General features: G+C 41.5%; 3 protein-coding genes across 5 annotated transcripts in view; 1 reads left to right on the top strand and 2 right to left on the bottom strand.

Moving 5' to 3' along the window:
- prom1b (prominin 1 b) overlaps positions 1-6,979 on the bottom strand; it is a 20,317-nt gene extending 13,338 nt beyond the window's left edge. For both annotated transcript variants that reach the window (XM_053419350.1, XM_053419351.1), the window contains exon 1: positions 6,349-6,979. In XM_053419350.1, coding sequence (XP_053275325.1) covers positions 6,349-6,628 — 280 coding nt within the window. In that variant the 5' untranslated portion in view covers positions 6,629-6,979. The remainder of the gene's footprint in view (positions 1-6,348) is intronic.
- A 1,590-nt stretch (positions 6,980-8,569) lies between these two features.
- Positions 8,570-18,988, bottom strand: tapt1b (transmembrane anterior posterior transformation 1b). Of its 2 annotated transcripts, none has more exons than XM_053418823.1 (14): positions 18,792-18,988; positions 16,695-16,825; positions 16,489-16,607; positions 15,517-15,679; positions 15,273-15,408; positions 14,132-14,229; positions 13,966-14,035; positions 13,711-13,791; positions 13,416-13,525; positions 12,279-12,338; positions 11,838-11,906; positions 11,668-11,744; positions 11,398-11,570; positions 8,570-11,167 (listed from the first exon to the last, which is right to left on the bottom strand). In XM_053418823.1, the coding sequence occupies exons 1-14, from the start codon at positions 18,967-18,969 to the stop codon at positions 10,911-10,913; spliced, it is 1,722 nt and encodes a 573-aa protein (XP_053274798.1). In that variant the 5' UTR covers positions 18,970-18,988; the 3' UTR covers positions 8,570-10,910. The 2 variants fall into 2 exon arrangements, with proteins under 2 accessions (XP_053274798.1, XP_053274799.1); XM_053418824.1 differs by having other exon boundaries at positions 8,570-11,164.
- A 1,590-nt stretch (positions 18,989-20,578) lies between these two features.
- Positions 20,579-22,237, top strand: clrn2 (clarin 2). Its single transcript, XM_053419447.1, has 3 exons — positions 20,579-20,831; positions 21,516-21,695; positions 21,837-22,237. The coding sequence occupies exons 1-3, from the start codon at positions 20,579-20,581 to the stop codon at positions 22,103-22,105; spliced, it is 702 nt and encodes a 233-aa protein (XP_053275422.1). The 3' UTR covers positions 22,106-22,237.
- The last annotated feature ends 772 nt before the right edge of the window (positions 22,238-23,009 follow it).

Below are 23,009 nucleotides of genomic sequence, written 5' to 3'. Positions count from 1 at the left end.
TACAGTTAGTTCAGGCTCTAAACATTGCACTGCTCTACCAGACCACCTGTCTTATGTGAAAGGTTATTTGACTTTATTTCAGGTTGCAATTTAAGAACTGCCTTAAGGGGAAATATAAAGCAGACTTTAGCTCATTTAGAGGTTTTTGTTTGTTGATCTATAAACGATGCTCCTGTCCAAATTAATTGATAAATCAATTAATCATTTTGCCAATAAAATGTGAGACAATAGTGAAAATTCAAGTTGGCCCCTATCCTTGGTTGGCTAGGCATTGCATCTTAATGATATATGTAACAAACAAATCAAACAAATCTTTCACTTTTGAAAAGCTATAACCTGAGATTTCTTATCCCAATCCTAAAATGAACAGATTTTTCACCAATCAACGAATTGTTTCAGATTGAATCTCCTCTCTGCACTGAAAAAACAAAGGCTAAAACATATTTATTTTGATAAATGACAGACAGCATACAAAACGGCCTCTGAATCACAGGAGGTTTTCGGTTGTTAAAGCTGTGAGGGACTTTATGGTGAGTGAAACGGAAAAGGAACTGGGAATCTTTTGTGACCACGTGATTAATCCTCTAGGTATCATCTCCTCGTGGTGGTGAGTGTCGGCCATATTTTCATCAATGGCTGCTCCCGTGTGTGAGCGTTTACTAAAATCTGATCTGGGGTCCGACAGGTCGAGGTGAAGACGTCCGTGTCCGCTCTGCAGATGCAGCGTATGAGCACATCTGACGCCACCTGTTGTTGCTCAGCTTCTTAGTTAGCATTAGCCGCAGAGGGCAGTTAAGCTTAGACAGCTTAGTTCAGTGACCCAGTACGAGAGGTGGTTGTGGCAAACGAAAGGGAAGGGGGCTGTGGGGGGGTGGGGGGGGGTGGGGGGGTTACAGAACCACTAGAATTAGACCTGAAAGGATGAAGAGCCCTCTGCCCAACATGAACTCAGTGTGACAGAAACAGACTTTCTCTTCGGTTAATGTGATATTTCCTTGTTTATCGTGTTTGCTCTGAGGAGATATTTTTAATAAATCAACTTTTCTTTAATTATCAATTGCTCCTGATCATTTTGTGTTTGTCTCTTGGCTCTTAATCGACAAACTGCATGCACAATTAAATAAAACACTGTAAGGACTATAAATGGCGCCATGAGACTAAAAAACACGATCAGTGAACCATTGAGTTTGCTTTGAAAATTCTTAGAGCTTCAACCATAAGAAGTCAACAATCATCATAATTAATCTTAATATTGTTAATAAGGGAATATTTTTTTTAAGACTACTTCAACTAGGACCCCCCTGGAACTGCCCCCTGGTCCAGGTTTTTTGGGGGTATCGACAGGACAGAGTTGGACGTGAAATGATAGAGAGAGAGAGTGGACCAGACCTGCAGCAGAGGGTCAGAACAGATTCTACAGCCTCTGCAGGAGGGATCGAACCTGCATCTGTGGGCCACCCGCTCTACCAGGTGAGTTGGAGGGCCCCCCCGACAATGGACCCCTTTTAACTCCCTTTAACAGAAGCAGGTTCCATCACGATTCAATTCAAAGATTAAATAAAACAGACCATTAGAGGATCATGAGGATGTCCACCAGTTTGACTATCGATCAACTATTTACAAGAAAGTAAAACGTTTAATTGAACATACATATATTTGGGATTTGGAACATTTTATCGATCATGTGACCCGCTGGTGATGGAATCATATAAATGGACGTTGTTGTGATTGGAAGCTTTTGTAACAAGCGATCTGCAGGCTGAATCCTTCTCTGGCAAAGTGTTCTGTCAGAACCTATGATGTTAATAGGAGGTGAAGTTGTTGGCCACAGCTCAGAAGCTGTTGCATAAGTCATGTGAGGTTTGCCAAAGCACAGTTACATAGCGCTTCTTAAAATACGATTCACTGTACTGTTTGTCTGACTAGGTAAGAAGAACTGAACGGCAGCAGGAGCTAAAGAAAGCTGCACAGCCCCGGGTGAGCAGGAGCAAAACAACTAAGAAGATTAGGTGGAATCCGTGTTTTCCCTTTCATGGTGTTCTCCATATAAGAAGAAACTATAGTTTAAGATCACGTGAAGAGAGAGAAAGTTCCGTGAATAAAACGTAACCCTGATTTCAGGTTGGATCATGTATTATTTCTCGAGATGAGTTTCACACACAACTTTTAATTTTCTCTTCACTTTTCCTTTAAATATTAAAACTAAATACACATATAAAAATTTAAAAAAAAATCCAATTATTTGTATAAATATGATATGAAGCATTTCACCAATAATAGTTATAATTAATTAAATAAATGATATTTTGAATTAATAAAACAATGTATTATATAATTAATGTATCTCTAATATAATAATGATAGACAACATAATATGCAACAGAAATTAGTATGAATATAATATTTTAATAATAAGTTTAAACTAGTATAAAACAGAGTCCACAGTTACTAAGGTTACACAAATATTAGACAAATACACCTCATTATTCTCCAGAGCCAAACTGACTGTACTTAAGCTGCTTGTTTATAACAAATCAAACAATATTCAGCTAGAGGAGAAGCAAATATTCTCATGTGTATTTACAATCCGATATACAAGGGAATTTGTTTTAGTTTTTTTTATTGTAAAAAAATGACTGAAGTGATTAATTACTTATAAATCCTGTTGATTGACTAATTGCTCAATCAAACAATCATTTAAGTTCCACAAGAGAAACATGAACTTTAAGTTACCCACCTTAAAACAATGAAAGTGTAATGTAACCCTTATCTTACAAATGTTTTTCTCTTCCAATCAGGAAAAACAATTTGAGTGTAACCTCAGTGTGATCTGATTTAAAACACTGGCTCCATGATAAACATCCTGTTTACTTCCAATCACAGTAATTAAGGCAAACAGACAAATACCAGGACTATGACCCACTTTCTGTTTGTGCATGTGAGTGTGTCTGTGTGTGTGTGTGTGTGTGTGTGTGTGTGTGTGTGTGACACAATGCCATCTGTAGCAGTGGTAGCGGCACAGTGGTAGCATTGGCCCTGCGGATGCTAATCCTCTAATCTAGCCTGTAGTGTATCAGGGGGATAAGAAGACATGGACTCCTCTCACAGTGAAAGAGGCCAAAATGCTTCTTCACCCTAAATTCAACCTTCACACAGATTGAAGGATGAGTGAGTCAGGAGGAGGAGGTTAAGCCTGAGCTGCTACTGGTCGGGAACCACTGACGATCCAGTTAACAGCTACTGGGAACTTCCTGCATTATGTGTTTCCACTCAAATACCAGCATGAAACTCTCTAACATCAGAAATATTTAATACATTTGTGGAGCATTTTGCACACACACAGCTTTCTGTGCCACATTACTAAGTGATTACTGAACTGATCTGACAGGATTAATCCGTAAACTACTTTTCCTCTGCTCTCACTCACCACACTCTTCATTCCTCCACCTGACCCCGGATGGAACCCTGACCATCGACAACAACATCACAGGAAACGTTATTTGAGACTTCTACATATTCTAAAAGCAAACTGAAGTGAGAAGTGTGTGGGGGGGGGGGGGGGTCTGTCTGTATCTTGTTCTGGAGAGGAAAACAGTCGAATGTCATTATTCTTTCAGCAAATTGTGTTAATGCTGCGTTGGTTTTTATCCCAACATAGCCACGTCAAAGATTTATCATTTTTGTTAACAGTTGTTTCTTATAAAGCAACGGAGACAATTAAATAATCAGGTGTTAATAATCCTGAGTGAGTTCTTGTCCTTCAGGAGAAATTAAGAAGTGAAAGTCAACTTTACGAACAGTTTATGATTCCGTCTCCCTGCGTCAAAGACTATATGTGAAGAGGTTATTTTCTAAATCAGGCTTTGTTTTACACTTTCAAAGTTTAAAGCAATTTCAGCTTTTTGAGAATGAGACTCTGATTTAACTAAGACAATCAAACACTTAGAAGGAAGATGCTTGTGCCTTTTCCTTATTGGCTTATTTTAATTGTTGATAAACTGATTAGTCGGTCCAATCAATCGTTGGGAATTATTTTGGCACTTTGAGATAATATTTCCTTTTTCAGGGGATATTTAAATTCAACTTGAAAAAATGAGTTTACAAAGATTAAATTTACTCAAGCAAACAGACACAAAGCCCATTTTTCAACTATTCACCTCCTCAAAGCAGATTTTCACTCCGGTCCGTTAGTTTGACAACGTGTTTTTAAGCAAAATTACATAACAATGAATGGACAGATTAACAGGAACTTGGTGGAAGGAAGTTTGTGAGACACTGATTTCCCAGGGAACAATTCATGGATCTTGATAAAGAAAGATATGTCATGTTTGGGGCGAATGATATCAATGAGTGAGTGTAATTCAATGTAGCTTGTATGAATTCTATGGGACTATTGAGCCTTGGCGACAATCTATTTAAAGTGGTTTTAATTTTAAGAATAATGCACTAGTGTTCAATAATGAGGATTCTAGTTCAGCAATGATGTGTCTCTTTCGTTATTATTGTTGTATTTTTGTTGTTCAGATAAGAAACAAGTATTTATGCCTCAGCCACCAGCCGCCCTGCTTTCTAAATATTGGCATCAGCTCCAGAAACACACACATATCGGTTTGATCACTACTTTTAATAGAGCAATTGACTCTATCGCTTAAAAAATTGGATTATTATATATTTAGGGCTCAGAGGAGCTGGTAGATGAGGCTGCCAAACCTCAAAGCTTCTAAGCAGCTAGAACCTGTGTATTAACAGGCTTGGACGTGTCTTCATATTAGATGTGTGTCGACCATTTAACCATGATTTCAGACAGTTTGGACACAACGCGACGGGACATGCAGGTGGTCTCTACCTGTGCACTTGAGTGATGGTGAATCACACACTGGAGAAACCCCGCTAGCAGCAGCATATGGTCCGGTGGATTAAGGTATTACGCAGTGATGCAGGTGACTGAGAAAGCCTCCTCTAATCGCTGATCTGCTAATTGATTACCGAGCCAGCGGCCCTAACCCTGGACACCGAAATGGCAGCAACTTAAAACCCCTTCAATCCTATTGCACCGTGTCATCCTCCAACGTGACCCCTCAGAGTTGTGCATACAAACCGGCCAACCAACAGCGTTTAGTCGTAAGTAGCTGAGCTCGATCCATCAATCACTGGGGATACTGTACTAAACCAGAGAGTCACCGTTCACGCCGATCGCATTGATCATGTGACCGACCTGATCAACTCGAAATCACTTAGGAGCTCTGACAGCGATTAGTCCCATTAATATGCTCATAACTCTGGTTTACGGCCTCGCTGTGGCAGTCACTTGTGTTTTGTGGACGTTATGCATTGAGTCACTATGCTATGGTGCAGATGTGCACATGTTGGGATCATCCCCCCCCCCCCCCCCCCCCCCCTCTCTGGGAGTTTGAGTGTTTTTGTGGACTTTGTTGTTTGGTTAGTGACGTACATCAGGTCAGTCGGGTGGTGTTCCATCAAAGAGTCTCCTATAGTTCACCTAGAAGCCCTTTCCCACCTCAATGGCCCCGAGGCCTAGTCTCCCTGTGACCACTCGACACAGCTCGGGACCTGTGAGCGGTTCATGTCTGAAGAGTTCGATTCCCAACTCAGATTCTTACATTTGAAGAGACGTGACAATATTCAGCATTTCACAAAGTCAAAAGATTACATCAATAAATAGAATAGAAATATACATGTTTGTCTTATTTCTAACATTTGTGACATCATATGCTTTAACACTGATGCCTCCTCCTATAGATCTTTGCATTGTAACATAATCCTACTGTAACATTGATGGAACTTTATGCAGTTTTTTCCATTGGTACTTTTTGCTGAAATATATATTTTCACTCCATTTATCATTTATTCTACTACACATATACACTATGTACTTTAGGCCTTGGTTCTTATTTGATTAACTATATATAATCAGGAGTAATTAAGCTCTTTCTTATGTTGTTTTCTTATCTCACCATTATCCTCTTTATAACACAATCAACATTCTCTGGGGGTTTAAACACAACGCAAAATACAGATGAACATTTCAAAAAAGCTGGAATTCATACATTTGAGTGTTTTATCCACATGACAATTAGTGTTGAATAGAGAATATAATAAACTTTGAGAGAAATCCTGGGGATGAGAGACAGAACCAGGGCTGATGGATGGAGGCCACACACACACACACACACACACACACACACACACACACACACACACACACACACACACACACACACACACACACACACACACACACACACACACACACACACACACACACACACACTACACACACACACTACACACCCACACTACACACCCACACGAGGATAATCATCTCACCTTTTGGAAAGGTGTTCGGCTGAACCACGTAGAGAAATGCGTGGACCATGTGGAAGAGGATCCCCACGGGCCCCGGCTCGTAGTAAGCGTGGGTGTCATACACCGCCGACGGCACGAACCCAAAGTCCAGGGGCTCCACCGGCGGAGGGGACCGCTGTCTCCGTGAGTCCGTGCGGAGCTCGGCCGAGGCTCCGTCCCTCTCACCCGCCTGCTCGCCCGCCTGCTCGCCGCTGCCGGCCCCCCAGCAGAGCAGCAGGACCACGCACCTGCTCCACAACATGGCTCAGAAAAGTCCCAACACACAAGGGCAAGTGATAAAAACACAACCGGATCAAACTCCCAGCTCCTCCCGGGTCGTGCTACAGTCAGCGGCGGGAGGATGGAGGAGGGAGACGGGGCAGTTGACGTGAGAGGACACTGGTCCCTCTGCTTCTTCTTCTTATCCCCGCAGCGAAACTTTCAAACTCAACATCCGACGGGCGACACTCTGAAAGCGGCCATCAGGTCCTGGTTTCCCGGGGCGGACCCATCACAGACATTTTCCCGGAGCTCTGCGACGACTTGAGCGGAACAGTGGCCGAAGATGAGCTCGATCCCCCGGGTGTCCTCCGTCTGTCCCACCGGCACCGAGCTCCGCGTGCACGAGAGAGCCCAGCCGCGCTCGTGCACGCTAAGAGCTCCCTGGGCGCATCTGTGGCGCGCGACACCGCGGAGTCCAGTCACCTGTTTCTGTACTGCAGTACTTCAAGTTTATAGTAATACAGTGTAAAAGTACCTTTAACTGGTCTGTCTCTGTACTTCTTTACTTCAAGTCAAAGTAATACCATGTCAAAGTACTTTTAATCGGTCTGTCTCTGTACTGCATTACTTCAAGTTATAGTAATACTTTGTAAAGGTACCTTTAATTGGCCCGCTCTGTACTTCATTACTTCAAGTCAAAGTAATATCATGTCACAGTATTTTTAACCGGTCTTTCTTTGTACTGCATTACTTCTGTACTACAAGTACTTTTGTTACCTCACAAAATGATGTAATAATCAACATCATTATTAAAGTATTTATGTGCTAGATAAAGGTATAGAGAGGATTGTTGGCATATTATTGTCATAGCTCTCAATTTTTAGAAAATATCAAAAGCTTAATCTAAACAAAATATCAAAATATGTGGTGAAAATATTCTGTTCACACTCAGTTGAATAATTTTTGCAGCTACTATATAAAAACATGTTGGTTGGTTTCATAAACAGCAGCGTCATATTGTTTATGTTCAATTGTCTACAATGGAAAATAATCAGTGAAATAAGAATTTCAGTTATCATATAATGCAGTGAAGGACAAAGTAGAGATTTCCTTCTAAATTGTAGTAGAGCTATAAAGCAGTTGGCTGTAAAATGACGATAAAGAATGTCAGATTACTTACAGTATGTAATTAAAAGTACTTTTGCGACCAGACACTTTGATTTGTCAAAGCAGAACAGAAAAGTAAAATATCATCATTAAGGCTGAATTGAATTTAGCCGAACATAGTTCTGTGGGTTTGGACAGATGAGTGTTTAGTTCTTGTTGGAAGTTAAAATAAGGGATAACTTGATTTAGCTTCTCTCCACATCCTGGTAAGTCTTTTAAAGGACCAGTAGAACTTAGGGAGATCTGTTGGCAGACATTGAAGACACATAACTACAGAGCTCACATCCACAGTGGGTCTCTCTGCATGCGACTCAGGTCATCGACTCCTCGCTGCGCCCACTGAGCAGCTGACCTTCACTTCTGAGGTGGATCAGATAGAACAGACGGTCAAGGCCGGTGAGGTTTTGGCAGTCGACGAAGGTTCAAGTTCAGAAAAGGGAAAACCCAAAGTTTAAAAAGCAACAAACGTGATTAAGTTGTGTAATCTCAGGAAACGGCTCTGAAGTCTGCGACATACGTCAGTGCTCACTTTCATCCGGTCTCACCTCCTCACACGACCCCACACGGCAGCTGGTTCACTGTGAAACTGGGTAAATGCAGGTTGAGGATCCAGAAGCCTCTGTGGGAGAATGTTTGTGATGACAGACCCCCCCCTCCTTCCGAATGCCCATTCAAGTGGAACAGTGGACGTCAGTGTTTGCCTTGTGAACAGAAGTGACTCCTTTCACTGACACACTCACCACTGTTCCTGTGTGAGCGCGCACACACACACAAACACACTAATGGTTAAACATTGAAATCAAACCAGAAAAGCTTAGAAAAAAATGATTTTATTCTCCTTCTACCATGTGAGGAGATGCTTTACACAGATGGATTGTGATCTGATCTGATTCATACATCAAGTAGTCAGAACCATTCATGCACTGCAATCACACAAACACACTTCACGCCATCATGACTCATACACACTCTTGATCCTTCATTTGTAAATATGCAGTTATGTTCCTGTATTGAATGTCCTCCCGTTGAGAGGTTGGACTGATCTCAGGTTTGTGCCTCTCATGAACAACCAGCACATTTGAGTCACAGCTGAGGTAAGACTACATTCTCCTGAAACTTGCAACGCAGTAACAATATTCTCCTCTCAGGTTCGTAAAGTAGATTTAGGACCATATGGATTTAAAAAATATTAAATCCACAGCATGATAAAGAATCCTGCACAGTGTCGAGTTTGATCAACATAGATTTAGCCTGATGACAAGTCTGAGGTGGGAATCTAATTCCTAAAGAATTTGTTCCTGGGTTAAAAGGTTTTTATCTAACACTAAGATTTTATGCTTTGCAAGACCTTTATCTATTTTTCAAATTTTACTTGTATAGCAAATCACAATTTTGCCTCATATGGCTTAACAATGGGTGACAACTATTTCCCCTCGACTTTGGTGAGGAGAATCAACCCTTTCTACATCCCTCTCCTTAGACAGACAGAAGCAGCAACTGTTATTCATCCCTGGTAACAGGAAGATCATCTTCAGAAAATGTAGACACAATATTTTGTATACAAACTGTGTATAACAGCAACGTAGGCAACAAGTGTACAATTATTAATAAAACGTTACTATTGCTTATGTAAAAATTGAGGAAGGATGTTTTAGAGCTGCAACTTGAAAATTGTTTAAAAATCGTTGTTATTCAGCAACAAAAGTTTCTCAGCTTGTTTGATAAGAAGCTGATGGTTTTAAACCCTTCATCACAACAATTAATCATTTTAAGATCTTAATCTGCTAACAGATCCGCTGGAGTCTTTTTTCTTTTTTAGTTTGTTTGTAACAATGACACATGAGAGGCAAAAACCGGAGACTGGGTGAACTTAACATTTGTCCGGTACTTCAGAGCAGATAGAGATGTTGGATACACATAATTGATTAAACAACGCAGCACGTTTTCACAGCATTAACAGTCAGACCTCTTGTGGAACATAGATGTTTCCTAAGAGCCTCTTCTCAAATTCAAAGCCAGCATCACCACATCAAACAATACCAACAACAACCTTTAGGGCACAAATCTGCTTTTAGCTTTTGCACAGCTCTATGAAAAATGAAAACTGCTGAGTTGACTTCTTTCACATGATTCCTCCATCCTGTTTCTTATCGTCTAGATTTGACAGCTTTACATGCATACATGTAACTTTTACTTTTCATACCACTCTGAAGATAACGAAATATATGTTCAATTGATGCTGGTGTCACACACCATGAATTTTAACTGAGACCAAGCACACGGTCGCACTTCACCGAGACGTTTCTGTAGGTTCACAGTTTCCAATATAGAAATTGGTCTAAGCCGATGTTAATGACATGATTATTCGAGGCTGCATGCTTGAGCGATGAGCTTACACACATTGACTGTACTGGAAAAATTAAAAAAAATCTCTTTAAATAGAAATATCTGCTGAACCCGTCGACTACAGACTGTGTAACCTGAAGCTGCTGCCATCATTATCGAGATGAACATCTGGGCTCATCACAAAAACTCAATTCAAATAAAAATGAGTGTTGGTGTCAGCAGATCGACTTTATGATTTCCACAATGTGTTAACGTGTTGATGAGTCATAATCCTGCAGCTAAACACGGTTGATTTTAGGAAGAAGGTCTGAGGATTTTCATAAAAACTTCATTTGAAATATGATAATTTGTCAAACATCTGAAAATAAAAAAATAAAAAAATTGACACTTTTTTTTAGTTCAGTCTAGAAACAACTCCTCGCCATATTTTTGGGATTGTGCTTTTGAACACGCGCTCGCACAGTCCAGCTGTCACGTCCCTACCACCTCACACAGGCTGGACGCCAGCCGCACGCCACTTCTCTGCATTGCTGTCACCATCGACCATTTCTGGAGGTTGTCCTGAGGACTGCGACTCATCCTCAGAGTCTACCTGAAATGGAACTGGACCAGCTGGAAACATCGGAAGCAGCCTCTGTTGCTTGTAGTAACAGCTTGATGCCATGGCTGGTTTGTACTCAGTAATAAATAAATAAATACTCCTGGGGTCAGGTGCACGAGGGTAAGTCCGCTCTGAACGCGCTCCATGACCCGTGTCTGATCCCTGAACCTCGCTGTGTTTCCAGGACACTGGCTTGTTTCTGTGGCCGTCAGTCTATTCTGTTGCCACAGATGGTGAAGCGGTCTATCTCCAGCAAGTCTTTCTTGGGCGTTCTGGGTTTGAGTCCTTCTCTTTCCAGTCCTGTGTCAGTGTTGATGATCTTGTCATCATCCTCTTCGTCGGGCGTCGTCAGGAATGTGTCCGAGTCGCTCTTGGGAAGGGTGGGGGCCGAGCTCTCAGCAGTGGTGTTGGGCTGAGGGTTGTCTGATGCCAGTGGAGTTCCTCCCTTGTCGGCAGTGGATTCTGCTTTTGAGGGAGACAGAGTTTAATTGAAGCAGATTAGAAACTTAAGGAGTAAATTAACAATGAATATGTTTTTGAGGCTGTGTAACAGCCACTTCATGAAAACAGCTGGAACCTGTTGGCTGGAAAGACAAGGGGAAGCTGGAGCAACAATGGCTGCTCCCTTGGATATTGAGTTACTATTTATTGTCAAATTAAGCCACAAAGAGAGAAAGGGATGCACTGATTTCTACCTTGCTGTGCTGGCGTGTTAACGTGTTTGGTGCGGTTAGCTCTGGAGTTCACTCGGCTGGAGGTGGCAGACGGTGGAGGGTTGAAGAGCTTTTCTTCCATATTGGCCGCTTTGACAAACACACACGACGTCCCCAGCAGAACGATACTGTTGAGCACTTTCAGAGTGATCATCCTGTTCACAAACACACAAACAATTCAGACATGAAACGCAGAACTAATACAACTTTGCATGCGTGTTAAAAACTTGGAAAAGACAAACTGATGCTTACCCCAAGTAAAACAGCAACACACACATAAAGGAGAGTGAACCCTGGATTTTCACTGAGCTTGTCACTACTCTGATCAACTGGAAAAAGAAACACAAACATAACATTAGATTTAAACTGTGTACAATGAACACTGTGTTCATGGCAGAAGCTCTTCATACAGAGTGACCTACCAGCAGAGCTAAGGGAAGCGGGATGAAGCCCATTCTCCTGGACACTGAGTCACTGTAGTCTGTGTAAGCCTGAGGACACAAAAAAACAGTTATCTCAGACATATCTAACAGTGAGTGGACTTATCCTGAGCACTGTCACTTATTCAGTCTTAGAAAAATATATTGAGCTTATTATCTAATCTAATAATTAATAATAATACATTTTACATCCATTTCTGTCCAGATGTAGAGAAATAATTTATGAAACGCTATGAAGTGTATTCTACCATTATTATCACATGCACTGAGCTCTTTCGATAAAAGAGAAGGGGACGGATGTATAGATGGACAGAACCTGAATTCATAATTGTATTTTATGGTAGGAGCCCTTCAAAGGTTTATCAGAAACTGGTTTTACAGTTTGATTGAGACAAAGCAAATGTTTGAGTTTATTTTGCTCACATTTTTCTGTCGACTGCTGACGAGGTCAAAGGCAAGGCTGGCTCGGTATTCTCCGTATACCTGGGGGAAAAAACACAGGGTAACAAAGCCCTCATTAAAACTCCAGTTTCCTGTTGGCGTCTCATAATAATCAGTTGATTAGTTGTACGCAAGTAAAAAGTAAAGATGTGGGTAGTGAAGATGAGTCATTACATTACATTTCATTTAGCTGACGCTGTGCCCAAGTAAACATTAGTTCAATTTTGTGTAAAGAGACAAAAACTAAATGTGTTCACATGGATTAAATGAGAACGGGATTCACCAGTGGTCCAAAGCTAAATATAGGTGAGGGAGGTTTGTGTGATGAGGATTGACAGTTTGGAGATAAAGGGGTTAATCCCTTCCTGTGGCTTTGGTTTCCATTACATAACCGTGGCTACAACTCCTTGAAGGAAATCAAAGAGGACGAGAACACAACGGGGAAGGAGGCGGGAAGTAAACAAGGTCGTAGGTTTTCCTCTGGTACGACAGAGTATCTGGTGTGAGTGGGACGGTGTGAGAACAAGAGAAATGACCAGTTTAAGAAACATAGCAAGAGTGTGTAAGTCAGTGGAGCAGTAAAAAGACAGGGAGGAAGAGGAAATCAATTCAAGTCTATTGAGACACAAGTTTTCTTCTTGATCTTTGAAAAAGTGTTTTCCTGAGTGCAATATTTCAATAATGTCCTATTAACATGTTTTTTTGTATATCTGGAACACTGTCAGTGTCGTCTATTCATTCCAACTCAGATATTCTACAGGTGTTGAGAACATGTGGACACAGAATCCTTTTCATATAAATTGTCCCTAAAAGGTGAAGAGTAAAACTAACATGGATATTAATTGGATTTCTAAGTATCCCAAATGATTTGAACTGACTCCTAGCTAATGAATGCAGTGACTCTGCTTAAAAAGCCTTTCAATTTATTCGGACAAAAGGAAAGTAAAAGGCAAATTAACTGAAGAAACCCCCTCCTAGCATGAAGACTTTAAGATGTGACTTATAACAACTGAAGGAATAGACCTGGAAATTCAATACATCTTGTCAAATTTAAACACTACTCGCTACACAACAAAGCTGAGGAAGTGCTCTCTGTAACACTGCAGTGAAAGGACTCACATCAGCGCTGATGTCGTTGAACTTGGTGATGAACGCGTGCTTGACAACATCCACTGCCACTTCTGATGCTATCACCATGACCACATCAGGAAACAGCACCCACAGGTGGTCTAAGAAGAAACGCACGAAAAAAATGTATCAGTGTCAATATTCATAACAGTAGTAAATATGATTTCATTTAATTGAGTCAGGGACAGTTAAAAGCTGACGGACAGTGAAGAGATGAGGAGGAACCAATGAGGGATCGATAACCTCATGTGTTCACATACATAGATAAAGCAGCTGTGTTAGTTACCAGGGTTCCATGAAAACTGCTCCATGTTTCTCAGACAAACGATGAGCAGGAGGATGTAGTTGGTGAACCTCTCTTTTATGTCTGTGGGAAACACACAAATCAATCCAGGATTAACCTACTTTGGACTCACAGCGGCGGAGTTTGATTCCATAAATTTACCTCGCGCTAAATCGCCAAGTTTAAGGGCGAGGGACAAAATGTCCCAAAAAAATGCTGACATGTGTGGCTCTTTTTGCAATTTGGTCCCGCACTTACCACTGTTAGACATCTGGAAAAGGTTGTTCTTTTCAAACTTCTTAAACACACTCCCCTTGATCTCCACAAACTGCAGGGAAAAAGACAGAAATATCTTATAACTGAACTCCTGCTGCGCTGCGTTCACTTTCAACCGAGTCATTACGTCTGCGAGCATCACACTCACGTTGTTTGACATCATGATGGTGAGCAGAGACTTGTTGTGGGAGTTGAAGGCCACATTGAGAGTTGTGGCCTGGACCATGATGAGGATGGCGTGAAGAACTTGGTACAAACATGTTAAGGAAGAAACACACTGAGGGCTACAGTAAAAACATTGTACTGTGGTTTTCACTCTGATCATAGACTGCAATAAAATAGACGACTTGTCTCAAGTTCCTCCCAGTATCCAGAAATGAAGCCAAAAAAAGTGATGTTCAATAAGAGAATCATTATTCTTGTCAATTATTGTTTGTACACTACTACTACACACAGTATATGTATGCATACAAATACATATATGTATGTTACTACATTAAATTGATTTGGTATCGATGTCATCTAAAGCCAAATCCATTTTTATGCGATTGTATTTTTTTTTTTTTTGTGCCTGCCATTATCTTCTTTCATCTGTTAACTGACGTGATGACTAATTGTCTTTGCTACAAGGACAACAACAAGTCTTTCTCAGTGAGGATCAGAGTTGGGCAAGTTACTGAAAATTAGTACTTAGTTACAGTTACTAGTTACTTCTTTTAAAAGTAATTGAATTACTTCACCAGTTACTGTATATCAAAAGTAATTAGTTACTAGGCAAAGTAGCTTTTAAGTTACTTCTGTTATTTTATTGTGAAAATGTTTTATTGTGAAAATGTTACATGATTTTATTTTGAAACGGTTCCGGTAGAGTCGCGGACATCCTGTGATGACTACAACGGCGCTACGGGAAAGGCTTATGTTTTTAGCAACCCTCCGAAGAAGCACAATGTCTTACGGTGTCCACGGTTGTTTTAAGGAGTTTCTAAGTTGTTCAAAGTTGTATTAAGCTGTACGGTGTTACAAGGACGGCTCAAATAAACGACCAGAACATCCGTTTAATTCTCGACCATCTTTCTGGGGATCTGGTTCACTTGTCTTCTTGTCTGCAAGTGTTCAGTTTTCTCAAAAGAGAGTAACGCGAGTAACGAACTCATTTAAATTTCAGAAATTGTAACTGCGCTACTTGATTAAAAAAAATACTTTGTTACATGCTCGTTACCGCTAAAAGTAGTGGAATTATAGTAACGCGTTACTTTGTAGCGCGTTACTCCCAACACTGGTGAGGATACAGACGTAGAGCACGGCCATGAGGAAGTGAGGAATCACCCCTATGTGCGCTCTCTTCTTCTCCTTGGGTTCAGTGGCCGTCCAGTACAGAGCGTCCAGGATGTCCTGACCAAATGAGGAGAACAGGCGATCTGCCACCTGACAACACAACAAGAGAAGTAAATGAGTGGGCGGCTCACTCTGCAATGGAATCACAGTTTAGTAAAATCAGAGTTAAGAACTCTCAGATGTTTTACGCGTGCATACCTCTAACATGTTGTAGATGATGTACAGTTTGATGACAGACTGTCCCCTGATGAGATGGTACATCATGGCGTAATCCACGTAGCTCATCATTGAGTAACACAACACCATGATGAAGCCTTTCAGGACATCACATACCTGTGCTGGCTGCAGCAGGCGGGAGCCACTGAAATACACACACGACAGAACATAGTCAAAATCACATGCTGTCTGAGTCAGGCAGAGCTCCACTGCCCTCTACAGGTCAAACACAATAGTGCAATGGCTGTTTCTGTCCTGAGAAGCTGCTCGTCAAATCTGTGTGGATTTGTCAGATTGTAGCAGTCCACTGCAGAAACTAAAATCTGTTTTCATCTTCAATAAAACAAAATGTTTCAATCCTTTTTGATTGTTTGGTCTATAAGATTATGAAAGTCTGGGAATGGCTATCACACTTTTATGTTCAATTTGAACATCGGATAGTCCGCCCAAAGACATTCAATTTAAGCAAATAATTAAATTATGAAAAGCACTAAATCCCAAACTCGATAAACTGAAACCATAGAATGGTTGAAATTCTTGCTTAATAAGGCACATACAACTTTTGCTTATCAAAATAATCATCAGTTAACTCATTAAATAAGGAGTCATTTCAAAAGTAGTTTGTACAGAAGTTGAAACACAACCAGAAGGATACACTCTTCTATATAAGTTGAACTACAGGGCAGAAAAACATCTTAAATAAATCTTCTGTAGATTTAATGATATAATACTTTGATGAAAACTAGTTTGCAATGATGGTGCACTGGCTTTAAATATCCTTTAAATTATTTCTAACACGATTCAATGAACATCCATTCTCAACCGTTTGAACAAAGCTTATACAAAGGAAAAGCTTTTAATGATTAATCGAATACGGATCATCACTGTGACCAAAGATCAATAAAGGGAACTGCTTAAAAAAAATCTGCTGACTATCTTCAGTGTGAACTTTACCTGACGCCACAGCATGGCAACGTGAGGAGCCGTAAAAGGGCCAGAATGACTCTGAGCGGCAACAGCGTGAACACGTAGAGAAAGGCGTCCAGACACAGGAAGAAGCCGAATGTCATCAGCTGTAAAGAGGAAGAGGGAAATGTGTTTGTTTATTTTATGACATAATCATTTTATTATATCGCAGAGTGAATGTTTGCTGTGTTTACCTTCTCCAGCTCTTTGGGGATACGCAGGCAGGTGTAGACCCGCTCTCTGCGCTCTGTGTATTTGGCCTCATTGTGTTCCAGGAAATAGCCTCTGGTGAGCTCGGTAGTTATAAACCTGACCAGCGACAGGTCTAAATACATAAAGGACAGAGAAGAAGCAGAGCAAAGTTACATCAGGCAATATAAAACTTAATTACTTGACTAAGGTCAGTGAACTTCACGCTCCAACATTGTCCACCCCCCACACACACCTGATACAAACAACAACCATACTTTGATGGGTTAATTCAGATATAATTGTGGCTGACTGTGCATTTCCACTGCAACCTCCAGCCCAAATCCAGATGTTGCAAGAGGTTGCGGAGGAGATAAGGGCTGATGTTACAGCTTACATCTGCAAAACCGTCACCGCAATCTACACTGTCAAGAGAAGGGTAAAGGGAAGCTTTAAAAAAAAAAAATCACAGCTCTAGTGGTATATTAGATTTTGGTGATTTCGAACATGGTCTAGATATTAACTTCTAGACATGCTGGATAATGTGAAAACTTTTAAAATATATAGTTAAACATGGATACATTCTTGGACCATATGGAAAACATGTCTTCTTTAAAATAATCCACGAGGTAGAAAACCTGACACCAATTCACAAATCAAGGGGAAAATGCATTTACGTGGGAATGCCCGTAAATGCATTTTACTAAAATAAATTTCAAATAAACCACAGACAGTCTCAGAGTTGCATATGGTTCCTATCTCTTAACCATGGAATAACAACATGTTAATGCTAAATTCTTTCCATGAAAAGTAGCTAAACATTTGAATGTAAAGTAGAAGTAAAAACCTCAGAACTATACTTAAAGGTTCTGTGTGTAAGATTTAGGTTACAGGGATCTATTGGAAGAAAATGAATATAAAGTAAACCTAGTGAGGTTCTCACTAGTGTGTGATCCCCTACATTGTATTGTTGTTATCTTTACCATAGAATGATTCCTTTATATTTGTTAGGAGCGAGTCCTCTCTACAGAGGACGCCATGTTTTTTTACAGTAGCCCAAAGTGGACAAACAAAACACCTTTTGAGTTATTATTACAAATAAAGTCTTCCACTGGTTCTCCTTCGTGTTTAGAAGGGGAGGGGGACGTGAGGGGTATTCAGCTGCAACATGCAACTTCACCACTAGATGTCACTAAAATTCTACACAGTGAACCTTTAACAAAACCTACTGAGGTATGTAACAAGTCATACCAGTTATAACAGGGGACAAATTAGCTGGCAGCTCACCACAGTCTATGTAATTAACAGGAAACACTGAATTAGCCCCCGGGGCGATGCTTTAATCCAGCTCAGTGTCTGACAAATATCTGTGGTGGCGTCTACATCCACAGATCAGGCTCAAACCTGGAGGAGAGCCCATGTTGCCCGATTGGGTGGAGACATGATACTGTGTGGAGTGAGGGGGGGCAGGTGCATGACACAAAACGAAGGGTTCGATCAAAAGCTGTAGCAGCAGCAATTAAAGTAGTATATTAAAGATCTGCTAAAACTCCCTTAAAACGCCCCATTACTACAGCTAGGGTCAAACATCGTGATCATAACCTAACCACACACATTATAGACATTCTTTTAATTGATTTACCCTTTGCAGATCTAATCCCTTCCCATGTTATATTAAAATTAAAAGCAAAGAACGCACAGTATATCTGCAGAACCTGCCTGACGATCAGCTCTTTTTAATGTTGACCTCATCCTCTCTGTAGTTATCTGACAGATGAAGACACATCTAATGTTACCCAGCGACCAGGGACTGTAAACAGCTAATTCGGCATTAATCCCCCGTGAGAAAAACGTCAACAAACACAGTTTAGCTGGTGATCTCTAACCGGGGTCTGGCACCGCGAGCAGCAACTGCAGAGGCTGCGGTGACATTTCCCCCTGCCGGAGCTCCGTGAACCCGACAGATGAGCTCCCGCACGCCGCAGCACCGGGACCGGAACCCGGTTGCTGGGTGCCAGGCTCCGGTAAAACAAACAGCTAGCTTAGCGCTGCCCGCCCCGCACACACTCCCTGCGCCGCAGACGATGCTAGCTGCCTCTCACCTGACAGGTTCCGTCTCTTGCCCACGCTGCCGCCATTTTCGTCGCGGAGCCCCCGCGTCTCCGTGGACCCGTCGCTCCCGGTGCTCTTCTCGGCCGTGGTAGCGCTGCCGTCCCGCTCCCTGTCCTCCGTCTCCTTCTCCTTCTCCTCTCCGGGACCAGTCGACAGCGACTCCGCCATCTTCTCCAAACGGTCTCAGCTGCTGGCTGGAGGAGGAGGAGGAGGGGAGGCGGGGGGGGGAGCTGCGTCAGCTGCCGCGGCGTCATCACGCCCTGCAGTGCAGTCACATCGCCAGAGGGGGTCGCTAGAAAACGAAATGTGGCCGTTTTACAGCTCGTTAAATAGATTGATTCACTTATTAATATCTGATGAATGGATTTTAATTCCAGAATAATATTAATAAATAGATAGATAGATAGAAAGATAGATAGACAGATAGATAGATAGATAGATAGATAGATAGATAGATAGATAGATAGATAGAGAGATAGATGCACATAGAGTAGTGGCAATAAATAAGATATGAACAATTAAAATAGCTCAAAATAGAATGTAGTAAGCATAAATGTACTAAAAACTGTGCATACTCCCTATAAGTAAATGATACATAGTAAAGTACTAAATATATAATAGAACAAAGAATAAGCCTATAAACAGAAAAATGCATGCATGCAGTGAAGTGAACTTCATGACCCTGCGTATGAACCAGGGTACATACTGTACATGGGGAACATGGGCGGGGCAAGAACAGGATTCAACAGGGGCTCACAGCTCATGCTGTATTTGCCCCGAGCTCTGTTACATACGACCAAATTAACTTGCTCTTCAGCAAAGATCAATGATCAGACCCCTCTCTGAACATTGTGTTTTCCTGTGTTGGAATGTCGAAACTTGTCATTTAACATCTTAAAATTACATTTTGATGGAGGGGTCTATCTCAAGGCAGCGTCTCAAGATCAGGAGCCACTGTAAGATCTATGCAATTTGTTGTGCACGTTCCCACTTTCCCTATCAAAACTCACAATCCTGGTCTCGATTTAGGACCATGCATGGAGCAAGATATGAGATTTAGGACCATGCATGGAGCAGGATATGAGAGTTAGGACCATGCATGGAGCAGGATATGAGATTTAGGACCTTGCATGGAGCAAGATATGAGATTTAGGACCTTGCATGGAGCAGGATATAAGATTTAGGACCATGCATGGAGCAGGACATGAGATTTAGGACCACAAGGCCTAAACACTGAATGCTAAACTGATTGCTGCCATGAAGTGACCTTTAGTGTGTGTGTTAAAAAATAACCACATCCATCAATCTAACACAATTAATTCATCTTACATTGTTTTACTGCTGCACTAAGGTCACCAATTAGATGTTACTTTACTAGATCCAAATACCAAATATCAAAGGTTAATTCAACCCCTGATTAAAGAGAGAGAGTGTGTGTGTGTGTGTACGTGCGTGTGTGTGTGTGTGTGAGAGAGAGAGAGAGAGAGAGAGAGAGAGAGAGAGAGAGAGAGAGAGAGAGAGAGAGAGAGAAGCACAGCGGGGCAGGGATAGGGTTTCTCTCGGTAAGCGATCTCCTTGACCGTCATAGATTCTGTTTCTCATCCCCTGCGACTCAATACACGCAACATTTCAACTCGAGGAACAACACTCTTCTGTTGGATCATGATTTATTTTGACCTTTCAATCTATATTGTAAACTCATGGTGATCGCCAGGTGCACACCGCGGTTGCTGCCCGGCGTCCTGTTACCTCCCCCGGGGCACCATGGGCTCGTAAGATGCCTTCTCTGTGGAAACGGATAACGTTCTCAGTGGCCTCGGTGCTCTGCGTCGGCTCGGTGGTCCTCCTGGTCGTGGCCCTGGCCACGGAGCGCTGGGTCACTGGGCGGATCCTGTGTAAAACCGGGGTGGACATAGTGAACGCGTCCAACCCGGAGCTGGAGCAGTTCGTCGGGGACATTTACTACGGCTTGTTCCAGGGAGGGAAGAGCAAGAGGTGCGGGCTCGGGAGGAGGCGAACCAAAATATTCAGTAAGGTCAAAGGCTGCATGTAAACTATCCAACATCTGTTTAATCCAGAATATTCAGTAAAGTCAAAGGCTGCATGTAAACCATCCAGCAACTGTTTAATCCAGAATATTCAGTAAAGTCAAAGGCTGCATGTAAACCATCCAACATCTGTTTAATCCAGAATATTCAGTAAAGTCAAAGGCTGCATGTAAACCATCCAACATCTGTTTAATCCAGAATATTCTGTAAAGTCAAAGACTGCATGTAAACCATCCAACATCTGTTTAATCCAGAATCTTCAGTAAAGTCAAAGGCTGCATGTAAACCATCCAACATCTGTTTAATCCAGAATATTCTGTAAAGTCAAAGACTGCATGTAAACCATCCAACATCTGTTTAATCCAGAATCTTCAGTAAAGTCAAAGGCTGCATGTAAACTATCCAACATCTGTTTAATCCAGAATATTCAGTAAAGTCAAAGACTGCATGTAAACCATCCAACATCTGTTTAATGCAGAATATTCAGTAAAGTCAAAGACTGCATGTAAACCATCCAACATCTGTTTAATCCAGAATATTCAGAACAGCATGACTAACGTCCGGTGGCTGAAGAATGTGTTGTTTCCTTTCCTCATCGCTTCTCACACAAACCTGCTCACTGGATTGATTACTTCTCTTTTCCTCTGTTTCTGTCTGATTGTCCAGTTTTCCCAAAGCTCGTGCGAACATTAAACAGCGGCCTTCACATGATGGTGATCCTCTTTCTGCTGGTGGCCATTGGCTTCGCTGTGGTCAGTCTGTCCTTCTGTATTTACAACGCACGCAAGATTCCCTACCAGAGCATCAAGGGGCACAAAGGACTCTACCTGTGGAACTTAATAGCAGGTATGTGAGCGGACTCTGTCTTTCCTCAAGACCTTGATTTGCTTTTCAATTTGTATTTAATATTTTCCACTTGATAGTTTTATACAAGCCCTTGGTTTACCTCTCTCTTTGCATTTCCTTCCCATGTTCTGTATTTTCCAGCTCTTTTCGGTGCCCTGGGTGTTTTGTGTTTCCTGGCGGCCCTGAGACACCACCGTCTGACCGATCGGGTGGCTAACCACCAGGAGAAGCTGTTCGTCCTGGTTGTCCTGGAGGATGGCCTGGACTGGTCCTTCTGGCTGGGCGTGGGGAGCATCGGGACTCACTTCGCTGTCTGCGGAGTGGTCGCCATGAGTCGGATCAAGCTGCCAAAGCCAGAGATCAAGAAACCGGAGGAGCCCACCATCTCTGCTCTGGACCTGCTCTACTGAAGAACCAAACACGGAGCATCGTGTCAGCACTTATGATGTTTTCCATGTGGAAACAAACACTGTGCCAGAGACAAATGGCTACAATCATAAAGTTACGGCTGTGTAGCCTCAAACATTACAGAAGCTGCCGGCAGCGACAACTGGTTTTCTTTATGCAGGAGTTGTGATTGAACTGAATGATCCTCATCTGCATTAATGGAAACAAAGTGTCTTGCATCCAGAGTCAACTACTGAGCTCTGAACGTCCTGTGCTGTATATTCTGTCTATAGCTGCATGTGTAAATACACGATAAGTTTTTCATCATGTGTCCGAAAAGTTGATCTTTACAGGAACTCCTTTTAAAATATTTGGTTGCAACCCTGTGAGCATGATTTCATAGGGAGAGAAGGATGTACGTACTTATCATATTTAATTAAACTGTCCAAGTAAAGATCTTTATCACTTATGTTGTTGTTTTTCTCATATTCAGGGAAACAAGAGCTGGAAATTAACAAATCTCTGTCAAACACAAATCAACAGTAAAACAATCAAATAAACAATTATTTACACAGCACATTTCTACCTATATGTGTGTTTCGTTAGATGTATGACTCTCTGGGGCCATTTGCTCCTTTTTAGTTTTTAAAAATACCATATCTGTACAGTACATAATATTGTCTCTTCTTTTAAAATATTATAAAAAAACGAAAAGCTGATTTCGGCTGGGTGACAAAAGACATAAATGAAGATGAATTGTAAGATGTCAATTCGGATGTCAGTTTGAATTTCCTAACGATTTGTAGTTTTAAAGCTGCAGTAAATTGATAAGTCTTCATATGAGTTCCTTTGGTAGTTATCTTTCACATGGAAAGTTAATGTAAATTAATAATGTCATTTTACAGACCTCTCAAATAACAATAACTT

Source organism: Pleuronectes platessa, chromosome 3 (genome assembly GCF_947347685.1).
Source record: "Pleuronectes platessa chromosome 3, fPlePla1.1, whole genome shotgun sequence".
NCBI lineage: Eukaryota > Metazoa > Chordata > Actinopteri > Pleuronectiformes > Pleuronectidae > Pleuronectes > Pleuronectes platessa.
The sequence above is the reverse complement of the archived record's forward strand: the minus strand, read 5'-3'. Positions and strand labels throughout refer to the sequence as shown.

Excerpts from the sequence above, each read along its gene's own strand:
- tapt1b (XM_053418823.1), bottom strand. The coding sequence starts at position 18,969 with ATGGCGGAGTCGCTGTCGACTGGTCCCGGAGAGGAGAAGGAGAAGGAG. Across the intron at positions 14,230-15,272 it reads CATGGCCGTGCTCTACGTCT|TTCTTCACGCCATCCTCATC; the intron begins GTATCCTCACCA and ends GTTTGTACCAAG. Across the intron at positions 11,907-12,278 it reads TCAGCAGTCGACAGAAAAAT|GCTTACACAGACTACAGTGA; the intron begins GTGAGCAAAATA and ends TTGTGTCCTCAG.
- clrn2 (XM_053419447.1), top strand. The coding sequence starts at position 20,579 with ATGCCTTCTCTGTGGAAACGGATAACGTTCTCAGTGGCCTCGGTGCTC. Across the intron at positions 20,832-21,515 it reads GAGGCGAACCAAAATATTCA|TTTTCCCAAAGCTCGTGCGA; the intron begins GTAAGGTCAAAG and ends CTGATTGTCCAG. Across the intron at positions 21,696-21,836 it reads CCTGTGGAACTTAATAGCAG|CTCTTTTCGGTGCCCTGGGT; the intron begins GTATGTGAGCGG and ends TGTATTTTCCAG.